This window comes from Salvelinus sp. IW2-2015, unplaced genomic scaffold, assembly GCF_002910315.2.
Source record: "Salvelinus sp. IW2-2015 unplaced genomic scaffold, ASM291031v2 Un_scaffold2293, whole genome shotgun sequence".
NCBI classification, from domain to species: Eukaryota; Metazoa; Chordata; class Actinopteri; order Salmoniformes; family Salmonidae; genus Salvelinus; species Salvelinus sp. IW2-2015.
Window position 1 is genome coordinate 82,664 of NW_019943619.1, and position 15,425 is coordinate 98,088.

Sequence of the window (15,425 nt, forward strand, 5' to 3'; positions counted from 1 at the left end):
CAATACACTTGCTGTTGAAACTAACAACTAAAAAAACACATGGAAATGGGAGATATCATTTACCTCACTGGTTAGAGGACAACCTGCAGAGACAGTCAGCTACATTTTGGAGTGATGCATTTAAATGTAGGGGTCGCTAAACAAAGGACACAACACTTATTGTCATCACTCATCGATATCATGTTGAAATAAATTAAACTAACAGCTCAAAAACCACACGGAACCTGGGAATAATGTGTACATCCCTGGTTAGAGGACAACTTGTAGAAAACAGATCGCTACATTCTGAAGTGCTGCATTTTGATTCAAGTGGGTCACTAACGTGGTAAGTGGAACACAACTCTTTTCTTGTTAGTCACTTTTTATTAAAATCACATTAAATAGTTACCTCTTTAAATTTCAGAGCCTGATTTTTTCCCTTGAGGCTGATATCCATTCATGCTGGCAATTCAATTAATAAGGGCAACATTTTAGGCTTTCTACATTTGACATTCATTAAAATATTTCCTACTACAAAGTGTTAACATTCTACATTGTGACATTAATTCATTGATATCATGAAACAACTCCTTCATGTATGTATTTTCTAATATTTGATCAGATATCTTCAATTAGATTATCTCTGGTCACAGCTATAGGGTTTCTCTCCTGTGTGTGTTCTTTGGTGTGATATCAGGTTCCATAGCTCAGTAAAACTCTTCCCACATTGATCACAGCTAAAGAGTTTCTCTCCTGTGTGTGTTCTCTGGTGTAGAGTCAGATTGCTAGATGTAGACAAAATCTTCCCACATTCTTCAAAGGTATAAGATTTCTCTCCTGTGTGTGTTCTCTCGTGTGATACCAGGCTGGTTGAATGGCTAAAACTCTTCCCACATTGAGTACAGCTGCAAGGTTTCTCACCTGTGTGTGTTCTCTGGTGTAATATCAGGCTGGTTGAATGGCTAAAACTCTTCCCACATTGATCACAGCTGTACGATTTCTCTCCTGTGTGTGTTCTCTGGTGTGTTATCAGGTTGCTTAGCTGAGTAAAACTCTTCCCACATTGATCACAGCTATAAGATTTCTCTCCTGTGTGTATTCTCTGGTGTACAGTCAGAAGGCCAGGTGAAACAAAACTCTTCCCACATTGATAACAGGTATAAGGTTTCTCTCCTGTGTGTGTTCTCTGGTGTCGTGTCAGACTAGTTGAATGGCTAAAACTCTTCCCACATTGAGTACAGCTATAAGGTTTCTCTCCTGTGTGGATTCTCTGATGAATTATAATGCCTGCTGAGGAGGTGAATCTCTTCCCACATTCATCACAGCTATAAGGTTTCTCTCCTGTGTGGATTCTCTGATGAATTATAATGCCTGCTGAGGAGGTGAATCTTCCCACAGTCAGAGCAGCAGTGAGATTTCTTCCCTGTGGATCTCTGCGGGTGTTTCTTGAGGTGTTCTAATGGGGAGAGACTCTTCTCTGCCTCGCCAGCATCATGAGGTTGTTGAGGATCCCCGGAGGATCCCCGATAGTCACATCTCTCTCCTGTGTGAACAACAAAGTCAGACAGATGGTTATTGGCCAAAAACAGCAAAAATCCACTGTTTATTTGAGGTAAAGGGTGATGCCCAGAGCGTACCCATGAAGTTGTACAACAATTGACGTCTGTTAAATTAAAAAATTAAGATAGTCAAGATCGCAACAATAGTGATATTTTGTCTTGTTTTCACATTAGTAGTAACATCMATGATTGTAGGCTAGAAATAAGATTAAAGTTGTTGAAATCCTAAGCACTGTGCCAGACGACTTTTGGTCTCCAATATAGGCCCCTTTCTGTGTTTGCTAAAATTGCGGCACGAGGGCGATGCACACSCAATTTGGTTGCAGAAACTCCTCCCTGCTAATGAGGAAACCGCTAGTTATGGATGTAGTATATCTGGTAATGAAGAAACCGCTAGTTATGGATGTAGTATATCTGGTAATGAGGAAACCACTAGTTATGGATGTAGTATATCTGGTAATGAAGAAACCACTAGTTATGGATGTAGTATATCTGGTAATGAGGAAACCACTAGTTAATGATGTAGTATATCTGTCTGGAGCAAAAATGGTGAGCAAAGATTTTAGTTTTTCCACAATGTATTCTGAATATTACAGCACAAGATCAGGAGTGCTACTCAAGGAAACTCACATTAAGCTCTGTGTCTATTCACTAATTCACCACCATGGGGGAAAACTCAGGGGAGTTCTCATAGGCTGACAGCAATAATAGCCTCCATTTCCAGGTTGCTTATGAGTGCATTTCACATTACTTTTGGATTATAATTGTAAGGCTCGTTTGAATCTCCAACTTAACTTTGTGTTATTGCCACAAATCAACTGATTTATACTTAAACACTTCAACCAGTAAAATGCTCTTTGGCTTTGCCATCAGCCTGACAATGAGGGTTTGTACACTAAGTGTTTAACAAATTGGCCTATAACTTCACCAAACAATAACATAGACCTACTGTAGGACCCATAACTTCACCTTTTAACAACATAGACCTACTGTAGAACCCATAACCTCACCTAACAATAACATAGACCTAGGACTATAAACAATTTAATATTTCAGGTGAAACATGGAAACTAAAATGTCTTTGTCGTGACATTTCATAACCTGATCACCAGATAATNTAGTATATCTGGTAATGAGGAAACCACTAGTTATGGATGTAGTATATCTGGTAATGAAGAAACCACTAGTTATGGATGTAGTATATCTGGTAATGAGGAAACCACTAGTTAATGATGTAGTATATCTGTCTGGAGCAAAAATGGTGAGCAAAGATTTTAGTTTTTCCACAATGTATTCTGAATATTACAGCACAAGATCAGGAGTGCTACTCAAGGAAACTCACATTAAGCTCTGTGTCTATTCACTAATTCACCACCATGGGGGAAAACTCAGGGGAGTTCTCATAGGCTGACAGCAATAATAGCCTCCATTTCCAGGTTGCTTATGAGTGCATTTCACATTACTTTTGGATTATAATTGTAAGGCTCGTTTGAATCTCCAACTTAACTTTGTGTTATTGCCACAAATCAACTGATTTATACTTAAACACTTCAACCAGTAAAATGCTCTTTGGCTTTGCCATCAGCCTGACAATGAGGGTTTGTACACTAAGTGTTTAACAAATTGGCCTATAACTTCACCAAACAATAACATAGACCTACTGTAGGACCCATAACTTCACCTTTTAACAACATAGACCTACTGTAGAACCCATAACCTCACCTAACAATAACATAGACCTAGGACTATAAACAATTTAATATTTCAGGTGAAACATGGAAACTAAAATGTCTTTGTCGTGACATTTCATAACCTGATCACCAGATAATTTTGTTAATAATCCCACTAGGCTACTCTATAATGTGTGGTCATTCTAAATGTCCTGAATAAAGGAAAATAGCTCTGTGTGTTGTACAATAGCCTATKCATCAAGGAACAGTTCTCTACACATTATGAGCTAAGTATCTCTGTGTCCAAACAGACAAACGAGACACTACTGTAAATCAAGCAGACAATAACACATTATAAACATCAATTTGTTAGGGATGTTGGATCCAACATGGAGCACGGCATAACTGTCTTTACCAGAGTAATGAATGAAGAAYCACTTTGGTTYTTGTMGCATSTCGTGATGTTTGTCATTTGACTGTCATTCAGAAAATGATTTCCTGGATCAGCTGATTTTAGTTGAACACGTGACTAACAAAACAGCTACAGTATTAAGAATGTGTAATTATTGAAGAACCGCGTTAATGACAGTATCCATTTGGGTGTTGTCAATAAAGTTAAGGTGACTCTCGGTTAAAACCATTGGATTTTAGCAAACTCTGACATGATTTAGGATTTCTGTGTCCATGAAAACTGTTTTCCCGGCATATCATAAGGAGACACAAGATGCGGCAGTTTTGTCAATTTATTCATTGTCTTTCATTTGAAACACTCCTGTCAATGTTGAGTAAGGACGCACACCTGATTACGCATATAAAAGTAGGACTAGTCTACCTGGCCTGCACGCAAATGTAGGCCTATAAATGTGCCCATTTGGGGATGTCTGATAGTATTTCTCATTGTCTTAACGCACCACCACTAATGAGTTGTGGAGCTTCTAAAAACACATTTCTCTTCACCTCTAACAGCATGTAAACAAAGTCTAATCAAAATCAATTGCAAATGACAATAGTTCCTTAAAGTATTTGAAAAACATTTCCAGCTCTCGCCCTTTCGATAACCACTCGGCACGAAAGGGAAAAATGTAATGCGCTGATCCAGTGGAAATGTCATAAAATACCTGATTACTTCTTATCCTTTGCACAAATAGCCGACAGCTGTGTCTGTCCCAAACTCACTGGCACGGGAAACTGAGAGCCCAGAAAATGTTATACAATGTTTCAAGTTTGTTGTAGACAGGCCATGTGCAGCCAAAGTGATTTCTAGGATATTTTTATCAGGATATTTTCTAAATGCAGAATGCAATGTTTTTATGTGTTGGCTTTATGTAGGCTATCTTTTACATAGTTGGCTATAAAAGTTACTTTTAGATTTGTATAATTTTCATTTAGATAGAATGTAGATTAATCACAGACAATGATTTTGAGATACTATTATAAATTAAATGAAACTGTTCCAGTAAAATGTGAAAATGAAAATCATAACTGGCACCAGATCAGTAGAAATGGTAAGATAAAATTTGCACTCCAAATGTAGGTTGCTGACTGCTTGTGTAGCCTATTACCAGCAACGTCAGAATGTATGAAGGCCAGCAGGAGGAGGTGGTTCAGGAAGAGTTTCTTCTCTTCTGGTTGGGCTGTATTGATGTAATGGCATGAAAATAAATTGGCTGAATATTATACAATGACTTATCAACAGCTCTAACAATTTGACCCCCACAGGAAATCTACACTGGCAATTCTAGAATATACTATATAGCCTAGAAACCTGGTTAAACTATCATTATGACATCATGGATGAATTCTAGAATATACTATACATCCTAGAAACCTGGTTAAACTATCATTATGACATCATGCATGGCCAGTCCTTGTATTCATAGTGTAGTGAATTCAGAGGGTAGCCCTGAGCTGAACTCAAACCTGGGTCCAGCGACTGTCAAGCCAACACCTTATAACTGTTACGCCAAGATGTCTGAACTTCTTGACGAGGTCCCTAGGTTTTGTGTTAAGGTTGATACAATAGCTTTCTKTATGAATTTGAGTGGTTACATTTCTCCAGCCCCCATGCCTCAGCTGTTTACCAAACCAAGTCTCTGGGCAGCCATTTTGTTTCTGTTTAAATCCTAGGTTGTCCCTTTAAAAAAGCCACACAATCAATCAACCAATCTGCAGTTCAACCAATAACAAAGCTGTCATTCCACCACTGTTTTGGTAATAAGATGATTACATTTACATTTTACATTTAAGTCATTTAGCAGACGCTCTTATCCAGAGCGACTTACAAATGTGCATCTCACCTTAGAAATCCAGTGGAAACAACCACTTTACAATAGTGCATCTAAACTCTTTTAAGGGGGGGGGGTAGGAAGGATTACTACCTATCCTAGGTATCCTTAAAGAGGGGGGTTCAGGTTCCGGAAGGTGGTGATATGATCCGCTGACCTGGCGTCGTGAGGGAGTTTGTTCCACCATTGGGGTGCCAGAGCAGCGAACAGTTTTGACTGGGCTGAAGCGGGAACTGTACCCTCAGAGGTAGGGAGGCGAGCAGGCAGAGGTGGATGAACGCAGTGCCTTGTTTTTTTGTGTAGGCCTGATCAGAGCCTGAAGGTACGGAGTGCCGTTCCCTCACAGCCCCGAGGCAAGCACCATGGTCTGTAGCGGATGCGACTTCAACTGGAAGCCAGTGGAGAGCGAGGAGCGGGGTGACGTGAAGAACTGGGAAGTTGAACACCAGACGGGCTGCGGCGTTCTGGATGAGTTGTAGGGTTTAATGGCACAGGCAGGGAGCCCAGCCAACAGCGAGTTGCAGTAATCCAGACGGGAGATGACAAGTGCCTGGATTAGGACCTGCGCCGCTTCCTGCGTGAGGCAGGGTCGTACTCTGCGAATGTTGTAGAGCAGAACCTACAGGAACGGGTCACCGCCTGATGGTTAGTTGAGAACGACAGGGTGTTGTCGGATCACGCCAAGGTTTTAGCACTCGGGAGGAGGACACAATGGAGTTGTCAACGTGATGGCGAGATCATGGAACGGGCAGTCCTTCCCCGGGAGGAAGACAGCTCCGTCTTGCCGAGGTTCAGCTTGAGTGTGATCCGTCATCCACACTGATATGTTCTGCAGACATGCAGAGATGCGATTCACCACCTGGTATCAAGAGGGGGAAAGGAGAAGATTAATTGTGTGTCGTCTGCATAGCAAGATAGGAGGACCATGTGAGATATGACAGAGCCAAGGGCTTGGTGTATAGCGAGAATAGGAGAGGGCCTAGAACAGAGCCCTGGGGACACCAGTGGTGAGACACGGGTGCGGAGACAGATTCTCGCCACGCCACTGGTAGGAGCGACCTGTCAGGTAGGACGCAATCCAAGCGTGGGCCGCGCCGGAGATGCCCAGCTCGGAGAGGTGGAGAGGAGGATCTGATGTTCACAGTATCAAAGCAGCCGATAGGTCTAGAAGATGAGAGGCAGAGGAGAGAGAGTTAGCTTAGCATGGCGGAGCCCTCCGTGACACAGAGAAGAGCAGTCTCAGTTGAATGACTAGTCTGAAACCGAACTATTGACAAGAATGTCATCGAAAGCAGAATAGCAGGAGAGCTGGCCAAGGACGGCACGTTCAAGAGTTTTGGAGAGAAAAGAAAGAAGGGATACTGGTCTGTAGTTGTTGACATCGGAGGGATCGAGTGTAGTTTTTTTTCAGAAGGGGTGCAACTCTCGCTATTATGATTATGGGGCTGGAGAAATGTAACTACAGACAGACAGGCCTATGGATACAAGGACTYACCATCCATGATATCAACATTATAGTTTTAACCATGTTGAGGCTATACAGTGTTGATTTACATTGTTTCTGAACATTGGAGTAAAAAAGTTTTTGGGGTTCTGATGGGGTACAACAGTTGAACTAAGCTCATGAGGCATGTGTTATATTCTTCAAGAATCAATGGCTATAAATAAATAATTTAAGAGTCAAAATATAGATGTAGCAATTGCATATTTCCCCTTTAACACCAAACATCAGTTCAACAACTGCAGAGTTTGTGCCTCTGTATTTAAGACAGTACTTACTAGTGTTAATCAGGGAACGGTTTCTCAAAACCATCTTATGGCTAAGTTCAGCGTTAGAACCATGGGATGCCTTATTAAGATGCGTGTGGGAAACCGGGCCCAGATATCCAGTTTCCTCCTCTTCTTCCACCTCCTTTTTCGATGTGACAGTCATCTCTCCCTCCTCCTCTTTCACTCCAAAAACTGCATCCTCCTCTTTCTCTTCCTCTTCTTTCACTCTAACATCCTCACCGTCTTTCACTCTGAACGCGTCTTCCTCTTCTTTCACTGCAACGTCTTTCTCTTCTTCTTTCACTGTAACAGCCTCACCCTCTACTTCATGTTTTACTGTAACTTCCTCCTCTTCCCCCTCTTTCACGATAATGTTCAGCCCCAGAGCTTCTTTCTCCGTCCAGCAGAACTGCTCTTCTTTAAGAGAGAAGTTTAGTGAGCTCATGGTCGGGGATAACAGCTAGCTAGCATTAGCGTAGTGCTAGGCTAATTTATCAAGCCAACTCAGTTAGCTGACTAACAACAACTTAAATATGAAATMAAAAGTAGATACGATATAATTGTGTTGATTACACAGTGGCTGTACACCGACACAGTCCAAAGAACTTCAATATTTAGGCTATTTTGACTAGCAAGATACCAAAGTGTCTGACTAGCTGTTGATGTTGAAGAAGCATCCCGTCCACTAGATTATACCTCACAGTGTCAGAATCACCTGAAAGACGCACATCGCCATCTGCTGTCTGGAGTTGGTTTCGCAGTTGAGAAAATACTTTCAGCCAAAAAGCCAAAAAGCGACTGCCCCTAAAAAACAACGACTCCCTTTGAAAACGGGCGATGTGGCATCAAAATATAAATAATGATGTACAATAAAAGCATACATTAAAAATTAATCATAGGTAAACTAACAATATTGTKGACTTGATGCTAAATACAGATTTTTCAGCTTTAGTGTGTATATCATATTCACTTAGTTATGTTAGGAAGTTTGRCATCTTTATGACCGGCCCTGGTAACTTCACCCCAAATTATCTTATCCCCAGAACACAATAACATAAGTGTTTTTCTGACATTTTTGGGAAATTTAAGGGAAAATAAAAAATACAGCCCTGGCAGAGCCTCAAGTCCCATGGGGATGTCCTCGAGGGCGTGGATGTTCTCCCCATCAAAGGCCAGCGGGATTTCACTCTCATGGTGAAATGGATTTCCACCGATGTGCAGTAAAGGAGTGAAGAGRGGTGAAATCTGTGTCAACAAAAGTAAGAAAAGATTAATACACATACAATTAACAAAGAACATAACAAATGTTCAGCTGTAGTTTTATATAAGCATGCACACCTATGTTTAGGAASAAACAGATGATTGGTGCATAGGCATACCTTGTKACGGACATAAAGGCCACTCGGGTCCTCATTGAAGAGGTWGGGCAAGAGCAGAATCGCTGCTGTGGTCTCCAGTCCTAGTAAAGTAAAGCAATGATRTTACTACACTTGCTAATTTTATTACAAAATARATTAGAGAAAGGGAAGGAATAAGAGCAAATACCTCTTCTGTYTTGTKKTTCAGGGACTGTCAAAATAGCAGGARGATGTCCTCACCCCTGCCTCGCCTCTCTATCTCTAATAGTCCTTGAATTATATTTTTGTCTATATCCATTACATGGACTTGATTCATTTATGAGAAGATCTGAAAAGATAATTTGCACACATTTGTATGCTAATATATTTGAGTTTGTATTGACTGCTATGTAGGTTAAATGTACACTTCAAATGCAGCTGTCCTACAACATATTTGTACCTTCTTCTTGATCCCAATTGCATTGTGTCCATGTTCTGTTCTATAAGAATTTCAAAGGAAGAGAAAATGTGTCAAAGAATAGTCTTACAAGTATCAATATATATATTTATATATATTAAATAAATATTGAAAGATAAATGCCATCGACATACAATTTAATGCAAAATAGAAGAATATATTGGAGAAAGCACTAGCCAATACAGTACTGCCATACAGTAACAGTACTGCCATACAGGCCTAATATCACATTTCAAGATATCTTTGTACACAAATTGTTCAATATTTTATCAGGCTGACTTGAAAGATTGTACGCAACATTTTGCTGCGTGGCAATACTGTGTTTGGATTGAGTTTATTGAGTTTATTTTATTTTTACAGGGACAGTGCACATTAATCAACGTTTCAGTAAAAGTGCCGGTTTTAGCCAGCCGGCTAATTTTCAACCGCAGTCCCTGGGCAGGTTATTAAAAACAATTACAATATAGACAATAGCAACATAGAACAAGACATAGCATACAAACATAGCAACATAGGACAAGCAAGACGTAGCATACAGACAGAGCAACATAGAACAAAAAGCAGCAAGACAAAATTCATAAAAGCAACAAAGTGTTTCCACTTTGATTCTGAAGGGCATTTATACAAAAGAGGTAGTCTAGACACTGTATTAATACCATTATGCATTTGAATCCCATCTACAGCTACCATCTAAGCTATTAATTTCCCTCCACAAGAGGGCGTACATGTAACGTTTCCAAAATGGGATAGTATTGTACATGTAATGTTTCCAAAATGGGATAGTATTGTACATGTGTAACGTTTCCAAAATGGGATAGTATTGTACATGTAACGTTTCCAAAATGGGATATGTATTGTACATGTAACGTTTCCAAAATGGGATAGTATTGTACATGTAACGTTTCCAAAATGGGATAGTATTGTACAGGTAACGTCTCCAAAATGGGATAGTATTGTCCATGTAACGTTATGCCCCCTTGTGAGTTAATAGTATTGCATGCTGTAGCAGGCTATATAAAGAGGAAGTCTCCATTGACGATTCAGTTCGTTGTAACATCTCGTCTGGACAGGTCACCATCCTTAGTTAGTAAGTTAGTTAGTTAACGTTAGCTAGTTCATTATCACAAAAGTGAGAACTGCTCTAGATTGGAAACTTACATTAATGAGTGTAAAGCCATGTTGGCTTTATGGAAACGATATACAATATATGGGAAAGAATATAGTTGAGGAAATAATCCAAACCTAGTATTGCCTAGTTAGGACATAACGTTATCTAGCTAGATAACGGTACTGTACTGTAGCTCATACAACCCCGACTTTCTAATATTTACGGTAATTAGCTATAGAAACGTTATGGAAGATATTCACAGAAAACCATACTTGTCTTCGTTATTCATTAGTATGTTATATTAGTATATCAATTATTTCGAGACATATTCAGAACCAATCATCGACCCAACTTAACCTTTTTAACTGTTGTCGCATCAAAACTTCTCACCATCGTTTTCAGTTGTAATTGCGAAGTTCCCGGAAGAAGTCCAGCAACAACGGAGGTTCCTCGATGAACCCACCTTCTAACAAGTTATTTGAAGAACCTTTTGGGGCTGTTTTTCATTGACCAAGAACCCTACGGTTCTTATGGGATCTGAGAACAACTCCAGTTGAACCCTTCATTTTTAGAGTGTAGTCGGCTCTATTTACTCTCAGATTCAAAACATGATGATTAGCATCAACGATCAAGTCAGCTGCTGCTCCAATACAGTATGAGGTGAGACGGTGAACTGATGTTGAACTGGGCAGTCAGCTGCTGCTGCTCCAATACAGTATGAGGTGAGACGTTGAACAGATGTTGAACCGGGCAGTCAGCTGCTGCTGCTCCAATACAGTATGAGGTGAGACGGTGAACTGATGTTGAATCATAATAATTAAGTTAATAAAAATTCATTTGTGAAACTGTTAAAAAATACTATGGCATATTAATTATATTACTCTATTGTTATCATATAGAAACATCATGGAATATTGTACATCGTATTAAATATATTACTCTATTGTTATCATATAGAAACATCATGGAATATTGTACATCATATTAGCATCAACATACATTATTGTTTCATTCAATTTCACATAATAAGGATATTTCATATTTAAAAGTACAGAAGTCAGAATCCATCACCTGCTACGTAAAAGAGACAGAATAATGCACAATGGTCAATGCTATCTGGTATCCTTGGGACATCCCTACCCTAACCCCTACCGTAATCATTTTAAATGTCAACTTCAATGGGCTAGGGACGTCCCAAAGACGTTTCTCTACCTGAAAGTAGATGATCTAAGTGATTGACAGTTGGTATTCAGCAGTCAGCTGCTGCTGAATACGTTTGTGACAAATAACATTTGACTTATTATGAAGGTCACTTGTGTAAAATGTACTTTTCCCCACTCATCTCTTTACATTGCTTATGCATATTAGGTGGTCTGGCTGCTTCCAGACTATGTCAAAGGCCCATTCTGGTAGATCTGAACCTAATGCAGTTTGGAGTGATCAGATGATAGAAGTCACARTTAGGTGCCAGGTGTAACTGAGGCCATAGATGCTCCATATCCATTACTTTGAGTGTTTTATATAATATTACTCAATGTGTTTCTTTCTGTGTTGCAGGGGCAGTCAAGAAAGGGAACGGCAAGGCCACAGAACATTACATAAGCAGAGCTGTGGGAGACCACCTCAAGCCCCTGGTAGAGCCGGGGGTGGTGTTCACCACTCCACCACGCCTTGAGCAGGCTGGAAAAGTGGGATTGATACTGTTTTTCATACTAAGATGGACCAAGAGTCTGTTGATTGGTCAGTCATTGGGTTAATTTGTTTTGCAATATTTTCAAATCAAATCAAGCTTTATTTATACAACAAACCCAGCCTAAAACCACAAACAATGCAGGTGTAAAAGCACGGTGGCTATGGACACTATGGGGGTGTCCAATGAAAGTTGACTAGTAACAACAACTGGGACCTAAAAGACACCCACCATGAGACCCAGTAAATCTGCCCAAGAAGAGGAAAACAAAAGAAAAACCCACACCAAACTTACAGACAGGACGCAAACCAAAAAGGTGGAGCAACTAAAGGTGTTGACTCTCCACATCTATCAAGACAACTGGAGCACTGGGCCAGACACCCTTAAATAGAACCTGGACCAGCTCAGGTGAAACACCTTCCCACCAACGAGATGGACAAGCCAGCACAGGTGTAACACATACTGACTAACGAGGTGACACCAATCAGTGCGTCCTACGTGCTAACGAGCTATACCTGCTAACGAGCTATACGGACGAGTCCAACCTCAAAACATWAATGGAAAAACCAAAGCCTGTAACACCTTCCCCCTTAAGACAACAAATATATGCTGTATTTTTGTTGGACAAGTTTGCTCACCACCAACAGAAAACTATTTCTATTTCACATTATAATCAACTACAATGCTTCACCAATATAAACATGGTGTCTACTGGCTGTCAACAACTAAAAATAGGYAAAAAAACTCTTATATCTCCTAAAACTCACTAGCTTCTAGAACTCTCTCATCTTCCTAAAACTCACTAGCTTCTAGAACTCTCGTCCCCTTGGAACGAGCCCAAACAAAACTCATCTCCAATACAGGAAAAACATGCAGTCAAAATAAATTGTGATCCATGGCAACTCACTGGCTAAACGCAAAACACTAAACTTTTTGACTGCCCACCCTTGAGACAATCAGCAACCAAGTTGTCATTACCACYGACATGACTGATTTCAAGAGGAAACTCCTGCAATATCCGTAGTAACTTTCCATCTCACTGCAGAGCTTCTCTCTCTTTTCAGGGTTGACTTGATAGGCATGTTGTTGGATCTGGGCCCAGGCCCCAATGTCATGCTCTAGTATATTTGGGTTGGCACATCTGAGAATGAACCCTGATATTCTAAAAGCAGGGCAGCAATGTCAATATAATTGTACCCAAAAAATTGTCAGTTGGTTGCATAAATAATTATCATTACCAAATGTTACATGAAATGTAAATATGAAATATTTGGTTGCATAGTCTTATTTTCAACGGCTTTTCAATTACATTTTTCTACGTGGGATAGCCCAATGTCAAAACACAGTTTTAACGTGTCCAAATCAATAACCAATATGCAGAAACAGTTTCTGATATATTGAAAACCTAAACAAAAAATGTACACAAACAGCTGCCACAATAATACATTACTTGTATTTTCTTAAACAAGCTCCTTATAAACTGCACAAGCACCAAAAACGCTGTTGTTTTGACAAGTAGCAATAAATCACTGATATCAATTGGGGGGAAATCATGTTGTTCGTGCTGTTGAAACTAACACAACTAAAAAAAACACATGGAAATGGGAGATATCTTTTACCTCACTGGTTAGAGGACAACCTGCAGAAGACAGTCAGCTACATTTTGGAGTGATGCATTTAAATTTAGGGGTCGCTAAACAAAGGAACGCAACACTTATTTGTCATCACTCATCGATATCATGTTGAAATCAATTGTGCCGAGAGGAGGGAGATGAGGTTGCACGTCCTGTTAAAACTAACAGCTCAAAACCCACACGGAATCTGGGAGTAATGTATACATCACTGGTTYGAGGACAATTTGTAGAAAACAACTAGCTACATTTTGAAGTGTTGCATTTTGATTCAAGTGGGTCACCAACATGGTAAGTGTAAACCAGCTCTTTTTGTGTTAGTCACTTTTTGTTAAATCACATAAAAAGTACTCTTTCAATTCAGAGCCTGGATTTTTCTCCTCTGAGGCTAATATCCATATCATGCTGAAATCAATAGAACAGGGGACAAACGTTTAGGGTTCTACATTGTGACATCATTAAAATACTCCTACTACAATGTTAAAACATTCTACATTGTGTTTCATTGATATCATGAAACAACTCCTTCATGTATGCATTTTCTGATGTTTGATCAGAGATCTTTTATCAGAGTATCTATTGTCACACTGATCACAGCTATAAGGTTTCTCTCCTGTGTGTGTTCTCTGGTGCACTGTAAGCTCTCCAGATTGACCAAATCTCTTCCCACATTGATCACAGCTGTAAGATTTCTCTCCTGTGTGTGTTCTCTGGTGTGATACCAGATGGCCAGATCGACCAAAACTCTTCCCACATTGACCACAGCTATAAGGTTTCACTCCTGTGTGTATTCTCTGGTGCACTGTCAGCTCTCCAGATCCACCAAAACTCTTCCCACATTGACCACAGCTATAAGGTTTCTCTCCTGTGTGTGTTCTCTGGTGTAGAGTCAGATTGCCAGATGTAGTAAAACTCTTCCCACATTGAACACAGCTATAAGGTTTCTCCCCTGTATGTGTTCTCTGGTGTAGAGTCAGAGAGCCAGATGTAGTACATCTCTTCCCACATTGATCACAGCTATAAGGTTTCTCTCCTGTGTGTATTCTCTGGTGCACTGTCAGCTCTCCAGATCGACCAAAAGTCTTCCCACATTGATCACAGCTATACGATTTCTCTCCTGTGTGTGTTCTCTGGTGTTGAGTCAAGTGACAAGATTGACCAAAACTCTTCCCACATTGACCACAGCTATAAGGTTTCTCTCCTGTGTGTGTTCTCTGGTGTAGAGTCAGAGTGCTAGATGACGCGCAATCATCAATGTTACTACTAAATGTGACAAGTTACAATTGCTCATTTAGCATATTTTAAACAATGTTACAATCAATACAGATGTCAATTGTTGTACAACATCATGGCTATGCTGTTGGCAATCACCTTTTACAGTGGATTTCATGCTGTTGTGGGCCTTTAAACATCTACTTTGTTGTTCACACAGGAGAGAGACGTGACCAGTCGTGGATCCTCTGGGGGCCTCAACAACCTCATGATGAGCTGACAAGGCAGAGAAGAGTCTCTCCAACAGAACACCTCACATAAACACCGCAGAGATCCACAGGGAAGAGAACTCACTGCTGCTCGATACTGTGGAAGAGATTCACTCCTCATCAGGCATTAAATTCATCAGAGAATCACACAAGGAGAGAAACCTTATAGTGGGTCAATGTGGGAAGAGTTTTTTCATCTGGCTCTCTGACTACACAGAGAATACACACAGGAGAGAAACTTATAGCTGTGATCAATGTGGGAAGAGTTTTACTAATATGGCATCTGACATATACACCAGAGACACACACAGGAGAGAAATCTTAGCTGTGATCAATGTGGGAAGAGTTGTACTAGAGCAGCTATCTAACTGAACACCAGAAACACACAGGAGAGAAACTTCATAGTCTGTGATCAATGTGGAAGAGTGTTTTACTAG

At 40.2% G+C, this 15,425-nt stretch overlaps 1 protein-coding gene across 1 annotated transcript in view; it reads right to left on the bottom strand.

Moving 5' to 3' along the window:
* Window positions 1–502: 502 nt before the first annotated feature.
* The window catches only part of LOC112073559 (zinc finger protein 271-like), a 32,068-nt gene continuing 17,145 nt past the window's right edge, over window positions 503–15,425 (bottom strand). The window contains exons 4-6 of the mRNA XM_070440193.1: window positions 14,094–14,770; window positions 11,389–11,398; window positions 503–1,367 (exon numbers count right to left, since the gene is read on the bottom strand). Of these exons, the coding sequence (XP_070296294.1) occupies window positions 617–1,367; window positions 11,389–11,398; window positions 14,094–14,770 (1,438 nt within the window). The 3' untranslated portion in view covers window positions 503–616. The remainder of the gene's footprint in view (window positions 1,368–11,388; window positions 11,399–14,093; window positions 14,771–15,425) is intronic.